The sequence below is a fragment of the Rhinopithecus bieti genome, unplaced genomic scaffold (genome assembly GCF_001698545.2).
Source record: "Rhinopithecus bieti isolate Rb0 unplaced genomic scaffold, ASM169854v2 scaffold_30918, whole genome shotgun sequence".
NCBI classification, from domain to species: Eukaryota; Metazoa; Chordata; class Mammalia; order Primates; family Cercopithecidae; genus Rhinopithecus; species Rhinopithecus bieti.
The window spans coordinates 1,615,744-1,623,812 of NW_016813589.1; the positions used below are offsets into that span (position 1 = coordinate 1,615,744).

The following is an 8,069-nucleotide window of genomic DNA, read 5'->3' on the forward strand; positions in this document are numbered from 1 at the left end:
GGCGGAGAGGTTCCTCTATATTTAAATAATTATAGGATAGCAAGGACAATCAAATAGGATCATTTTGGGAAGTTAAAATACTTGTGAGAAGCAAAACATATAATAAACATTGTTTCTTTTGTTTTCCAGATATTTTATCCAGAAACAACAGATGTCTATGATCGGAAAAACATACCAAGAATGATATATTGCATTCACGCACTGAGGTAGGGGGAAAATGCAGCTAAAAGACACTCTAAGAAGCAGATTTAAATAAAACTAAAATTTCAATTTTAAAAGAGGTTTTAAGTTACTTTAATAGTTTGAAGAACATTTTATTAGATTCCATTGTTTTGGATTTGCTAACACAAAATTAAAATAATGGTCACATATAAGTAGTCTTTGAACTTGAAAATGTTTTCTGATTTTAAATGTAACTCAATTTAGACCAGAAAATGAATGAAAACCATTAAGTATAATACAGAGAGAATTTAGGTTGAAACTTCTAGAAATCCAACTGTAATGTACTACTATATTCTTGAGTTATGACCTAGTTTACAAATATAATGCAGATATATCAAATGAGCAGGCTTTAATAAGTATTATAATTTTTGGTTTAATGGAGTTAAAATTATAATTTAGGTTCTTATAGATTAGGAAAATGTAATGGTAAGAATTACTTTCTTTTGAATCCTTTTGTTCAATAGGAATTTTTACCCTAAGGATAAAGAAGAAACATAGTAGTTGGTGTAAATTAGTCAAATCAAGACACATTCATTATTTTAAAGCAGTTGTTCAATAACTTGAATTTTGAAAATGCTGAAATTCTGCTAGTTCACAGATTACATTTTATCTTATTGGCCTGGCAGAAATTTGATTTTTAGATGGTAACAAAGATTATTCTAAAAATCCAGTTTGTGGCTATTGTCTTGAGTGTACACAGGTAATGGTTTTGGAAGACTTCATGTCTGATTACATTTTAAATTACTTTTAGAACATCTGCCTTGTGTTTTTATCACTAGAAGTCATTTTCCTGGCAGAGTACTCTGCCTAGAGGTTTACGTTGACTTCTTCCTGGCTCTTTTCCTCTCCAAAGGAAAATGCTTCTACAATAATTCATGGTGGTGTTGGCTTTCTAGAGAAGAAATTTGATTATGTCATGTAATTTGACTTTTTCCCCTAGTCAGTACTTATGGGATTGCTTTGGAAGATGACAGTTGCTAGAAATAGAGACCAAGTGTAGGTGCCCTTGCTATGGTTTTTTTTTATTCTAATAACTTAGAGCAACTGGTTAAAAAAAGAAAACAACGATAAAAACAAACCTACTTCAATGCTGCCTTCTTAGATGTGGCTAGAGTATCATTGTGCCACAGGTTTTCTAAAAGCTGCTTGTGCAAAAGTGCTTATGTTGAGGAATATTTTCAACCTCTGTTGCCCAATATTCTTTATTAAATATTTTTCAGATCTTAGAATGATCACTTAACACTGTAGTTAGTAGGCCGGGCGCGGTGGCTCAAGCCTGTAATCCCAGCACTTTGGGAGGCCGAGACGGGCGGATCACGAGGTCAGGAGATCGAGACCATCCTGGCTAACATGGTGAAACTCCGTCTCTACTAAAAAAATACAAAAAATTAGCCGGGCGAGATGGCGGGCGCCTGTAGTCCCAGCTACTCGGGAGGCTGAGGCGAGAGAATGGCGTAAACCCGGGAGGCGGAGCTTGCAGTGAGCTGAGATCCGGCCACTGCACTGCAGCCTGGGCGACAGAGCGAGACTCCGTCTCAAAAAAAAAAAAAAAAAAAAAAAAAACACTGTAGTTAGTACTGGGTCTGTGACCTGCTAAGCCAGCCACCACTAGTTAATGCCATTGCTATATGTGTGCATCATAGTGCTAATCTCTAGTTCTGTCACATGCTCATGGGCTATCTTGTGTAAGTTTCAATTGATTTTCTGAAGTAGACAACTGGGACATTCATGTTAAGGAATTTATAAACAAATGGTATGCTAAGTTCTTTTCTGGTGATATCATGGTTCTCCTAAAGGAGCTATATAGAGCTGCACTTAGACTTACATGAGTGTTTGCCATGGTTTTAACAATGGCTTGAATAGCTTGGTAAACAAAGAAAAAACAACTTTTTGTTTATTATTGCCAGTTGTATACAAATATTGATGTGACATTCTCCAGGACTGTGTTTTTTAGTTACTCATCCTAGACATCTGCATTACTTTTACTCATCCTGGAGGGGATCCCTCTTGGGGCATGTCATTCACCAGATCTGATCTTAAGTGGGATATTTTATCTTCAAAAACAGTATTTATTTAGTAAATAACATCTCCTCACTTTTCTTTGTTCTAAATTATTATATAGCTGCCTCTCACTATGGAACCTAGAAGTCCCAAGTGTATCTGAAGCTTTTTCCACCAAAACTTGTTCCTGCTGTGACTTAAAATGCAGTCAGTCACTCAAAAGGAGGGTGATATTCTGTTTTGTTGTGCAACACACATTTGGAAGCTGAGGAACAATCCTCTAATAAATACAGTGGGTTTAATAAATACTCTTGCTGCATAGTTAGAAGTGATGATGGAAATGAACTAACATGTCTTCAGCTTTTATATCCTGGCTGCAAATACAGCACTGCTGCTGTATTTGATAGTTGTTATTACCTGGTAGAGTAATTAGGCAGGTCAGAGATTCTGATTATAGCTCAGAAGCCAGCAAGGAAATTTCCTCTAGGAAGTTAAGCTTGCCAGGCGCTCCCTTCTTCCTGCCCCAGCCCGTGGACCTGACTTGATCTAAAAAAGTTAGCTCTTAGCCCTGACCAAACTTGTCTCCTATTCCCTGTCATCTTGATTTGGGCTTAACAACCTAACTTCTCCTGGGTGCTTACCCTTGCTTCCTGTTTGTATCTGTGTTTCCCTTTTCCTGCCTGCCCCTCACCTTTTCATTTTATTTCTGATCCCAGTCTCGTGTCCTACCACTCACCAATCCCTGTGTCAGTTTAGCTTGGTGTTCTCAAGCCAGGCTCCATGAACATTACCACAGCAGCAAAGGGGGGAAATTCTCAAGCTTCACCTAATGTAGACAGACTCATGTTAGTGGTGGATGGCATCTTTTTTTTTTTTTTTTTTTTTTTTTGAGGTGGAGTCTCACTCTGTCACCAGGCTGGAGTGCAGTGGCGCCATCTCAGCTCGCTGCAACCTCCACCTCCCAGGTTCAAGTGATTCTCCTGCCTCAGCCTCCTGAGTAGCTGGGACTACAGGCATGTACTACCACGCCCAGCTAATTTTTGTATTTTTAGTAGAGACGGGGTTTCACCATGTTGGCCAGGATGGTCTTGATCTCTTGAGCTCGTGATCTGCCTGCCTCAGCCTCCCAGCGTGCTGGGATTACAGGCATCAGCCACCACGCCCAGCCACATCATTCTTTTTCTAAAGAAGTGTTTGTCTTTTTCTCATTTTTTTCAAAAGTAATGTATGCTCATTGTGGAAAAAATTGGAAAATTCTAGAAGAATGTTAAAGAAAAAGCTAAAATACCCACTATCTCAACACCAAGTCAAAAACCACTGTTACTATTTCGATATCTTTGAACTTAAAGTGCATACCGCCTATGGCATGTTTTATTTTTGTGGCTTCTTTTGGAATGTTATAAAGCCTCTGCCTTGAAAAGGAACCAGTTCGAGAGTGAGAGCCTTGCTAACTAGTTAGTACACTAATTTTTAAAAAATATCTGGAGGCCTTTTATGCAAGGATAAGAAACTTTTTTTGACATGTGGTTTAGTGCTCACTTTATTAAAGATTTATAATAAATGATATTAAACAACTGTTATTTGTTTAAACAGTCATGCAAGTGAATTCCTTGAAAGAATTGAAATAATTTAGTAGAACTAATGTTTTGAGTACTTCAGATACCTTAAAAAGCAGGTGGAATGCCTAGGTACGTTATTACAAACTTACGACAGTGGAAGCTATTCTGTAAGGCGCATACTGCAAGTTTCACTCATTTTGTTTATTATTTATAACTAGTTTTGAGTTGTCCTAGGCTATTATGTTATTTTGATACCTACCCAGAATTGACATAATCTTCATGGCACCAGAAACAAAAGAATACCCCTTCAGACCTGCCATGACTACAGATCTGGGTTTCGGATGGATCACCTGTGGGTCAGAACATGGTGCAACTTTGGGTTCTTCTCCCATGGTGAGTCAGACCCTGGCCACAGGCATCAGGCTAAACTTTCCTTGTGTGCGTTTTTTTTTTTTTTTAATCAGACCGCATTTAAGTACCTGGCTTTCAGGTAGGTTTTTATTTACAATCTGGTCCCCGCCCCTGCCCCACTTCCCCATCACCCCGAAATAATTTTCTTTCTTAAGTCTCACTTGACCAGCATTGTATAATCCATTGTCCTGTCATAATGATGTATTGGCCTGATCCATTAACATTATTAAAAGCTTATGTATGCCTTTAAAATTTTTTTTTTTTTGAAATTAGTTGGGCTTTCTAGAGTTTTTCATCCACTGGGAAACAAGGGATTGACTGTACCCAGTGATCCTTAGGCTTTGGGGCTGATTTATCATCTCAGATCATGTTTCTAGTCCTGCCTCCTCTTAGTGGATGTGACCACCAGTGCTAAACCCTCTTTCTACCCAGTGTTTCTGTCACCACCTGTGCTCCTTGGTTCTTCCTTATCTTGGAGCACTTCCTTTGTTTTCTGGGACTATTTAGTTTACTCAAAGTTCCTGGTCTTTATTCTTTCATGTAGTATAAATAGTATAAAAATATCTATATATAAACAAATATAGGCCAGGCATGTAATTGTGGCTCATGCCTGTAATCCCAACACTTTGGGAGGCTGAGGCAGACAGATCATGTGAGGTTGGGAGGTTTTTTTTTTTTTTTTTTTTTTTTTGTGACGGAGCCTCGCTCTGTCGCCCAGGCTGGAGTGCAGTGGTGCGATCTCAGCTCACTGCAAGCTCCACCTCCGGGTTCACGCCATTCTCCTGCCTCAGCCTCCCGAGTAGCTGGGACTACAGGCACCCGCCACCACGACCGGCTAATTTTTTTTTTTTTTAGTAGAGACGGGGTTTCACCTTATTAGCCAGGATGGTCTTGATCTCCTGACCTCGTGATCCACCCGCCTCGGCCTCCCAAAGTGCTGGGATTACAGGCGTAAGCCATGGCACCTGGCCGAGGTCGGGAGTTTGAAATCAGCCTGGCCATGATGGTGAAACCTCGTCTCTACCAAAAATACAAAAATTAGCCAGGTGTGGTGGTGGCGGGTGCCTGTAATCACAGCTACTCAGGAGGCTGAAGCAGGAGAATCGCTTGAACCTGGGAGGCAGAGGTTGCAGTGAGCCGAGATTGTGCCACTGCGCTCTAGCCTGGGCAACAGAGCGAGACTCCATCTCAATTTTTAAAAAAAGCATGGTGGCACGTGCCTGTAGCCCCAGCTACTCGGGAGGCTGAGGCAGGAGAATGGAACCGGGAGGCGGAGGTTGTGATGAGCCAAGATCGCGCCACTGCACTCCAGCCTAGGCAACAGAGTGAGACTCCTTCTCAAAGAACAATAACAACAAAAAAAACAGATATAGAAGGAACAAAGTACTTGTGTTTTAATAATGCTCCCCAACTTGTTAAAGTCAATAGAAATACACTTTCACTATTTATCTCTTTTTTTATTACAACTTCCTTTTTGGACACTGTATATTATTCTCTTGATTATTGTTTTGAACCTGTGGCCTTTCTCAGACTTAACCAAGATTAATATCTCTTTCTTTTTGATGAACCAGATTGTTTCAGCTTGGTCAGTCTGAGCTCTTTCTGACCCACTTCCTTGTCCTTCTTGTACTGTCCCTGACATTCTTTGAAACTGACATTCTTTGAAATATCCTTGTTCGTGGTCACAACAGGGTGTTCCAGTCCTATCCTGATGATTTCTGCTTCGAGATGTGGAACCAACCACTCTCTAGGGAATCCTCTTGAAAGTTGGGTGTTTATATTGGTTTTTCAAGTTTAACCTTATTAGCTGACTGGATTCTGCTCTTCTTGCTGTCTAGTTTATTTGACCACTGAGATTCTTCTATGTGGGCAGCCACAAACTGAAGCCGTGTCTGCCTCTCCTCTGTGATAAGATTACTCTTCCTGCTGCTGATACTGTAGCTATGTCACAGCCGCCATGTTTTCAGGTGCAATGGTGATGCCATGGCTCTGGCAGACCCACTTCTGGTTCACCAGCCATCGGAGTACCCTGGCAGTTTTGTGGAGGAGAGTTCGTCTAGCCAGCTCCCACACAGCCAGGTGGCTGTCTTGCTTCCCAGGCGGCCTTTGAACCTGCTCCTCAGGCATTAATGCATAACTTTCCTTGTCTTCACACTCTGTTCCCTTAGAACCCTTTCCTTTCCTAAGAAACTGATTGAACCCTTATATCAGATTGATTATATCTGTAACAGTGAACATATTTGCATTTATAAATAAGATTTCTAAAGACAGTTTCTTAGCCCAAAGGATAGGCTCTAATCCTAGGTTCTCAGAAGGGATATCTGGAGATGGCAGTATTTGGGAGTAAGGTGAGGGAGGCAGTTGCACCTGCTTATTTCTTTCAAATCCTTCCTTGTTCAGAATTCTCTCTGTGCTCTGAACCATTCCCTTCCCTTTCCTCCTCTTTCTGTCCTAAATTAGTATAGCTGTTATGCCTTTCTGTCTTCCTAAATTCTGAGCTCTTAAGAGTCTGTGAACCACATCTTGTTACCTCATACAGCTTATGTGCCATTGATTCCAAGTTAAAGTCTCTGGAGTTTGCATAGTTAACTCTTCAGGAGGTTTAACTGAACTAATTTCCCTATGATAAGGCTGCCTCAGGATTCCTTTGCTTTGGGGCTGAAAATTAGGTATAGAACCCTGGATTTTGATATGATATTGGCAGTGATATATGTGACTAAGATGGAAAATTTTGGCTCAGTAAATAAAACTATTTCAAACATGGAGTCTGTGTGGGGAAATCCTGTGTGGGGAGATTCTTGGCATTGGAAAAAGTAAGAAAACCACTTTGATAGGTTTATCAATAAGCATTTGTATACAAAGGACACATTTATATAACAAAGAATAGTAAGAACAAAGGCCGACACAAATGGAGCTTTTAACTATGTGCCTGGCACTGCACAAAATACTGTGCTGGTATAATCTCATTTTATCTGCAAAACATATCTGTGCAGTGGTCACTATTATTAGTCCCATTTTATTACCAAGGCAGTTGAGGAATAGAGAGGCTGCCAAAGGTCACACAGTTAGTAAAAACCAGGAGGTGTGAGAAATGAACCTGTGCTATTATGAATTCAGCCAGCCAATGGCTTCAAAAGAAGTCAGTTATTTCCCTACTTCTAAGAAAGTTAAAAGAACACCGGTATCAGACTTGAATTTCAGCACAGGCCTCTCAGCTCTTATATTTAACATGTTTTAAATGAAGAATCATGGAACTTGAGAACAGGAAGGGCCTTGGGAAGTTATTGTAGTCTAAGTCATTCATTTCACAGATAAGGGAACTGAAAGCTTGGGTGACGTGACTTGCTCTTAGTCACACATTGAGGTTTTACCAGTTTGGGGGCCAGGATTCAGGGCTTCTGGATTCGAGTCCCGTGGTCTTTCTGCTCTACCATGAGGCTTTGATATACAAACATTCATCCCACATGTTATGGTACAAAATGACCTACATATAATGTGATCCAAGAAAGCTGAAATAAGGCCAGGCGCGGTGGCTCAAGCCTGTAATCCCAGCACTTTGGGAGGCCAAGACGGGCAGATCACAAGGTCAGGAGATCGAGACCATCCTGGCTAACCTGGTGAAACCCCGTCTCTACTAAAAAATACAAAAAAACCAGCCGGGCGAGGTGGCGGACACCTATAGTCCCAGCTACTCGGGAGGCTGAGGCAGGAGAATGACGTGAACCCAAAAGGTGGAGCTTGCAGTGAGCTGAGATCCGGCCACTGCACCCCAGTTTGGGCTACAGAGCGAGACTCCATCTCAAAAAAAAAAAAAAAAGAATAAAGAAACGAGCACAGAAAAGATGAAATAAAAACAGTAGTTATTCCAGGTCTAAG

General features: G+C 40.6%; 1 protein-coding gene across 4 annotated transcripts in view; it reads left to right on the forward strand.

Moving 5' to 3' along the window:
- Nucleotides 1–8,069, forward strand: part of IQGAP2 (IQ motif containing GTPase activating protein 2) — a 317,888-nt gene that overhangs the window by 182,400 nt on the left and 127,419 nt on the right. For all 4 annotated transcript variants that reach the window (XM_017848709.1, XM_017848712.1, XM_017848710.1 and 1 more), the window contains exon 5: nt 130–206. In XM_017848709.1, coding sequence (XP_017704198.1) covers nt 130–206 — 77 coding nt within the window. The remainder of the gene's footprint in view (nt 1–129; nt 207–8,069) is intronic.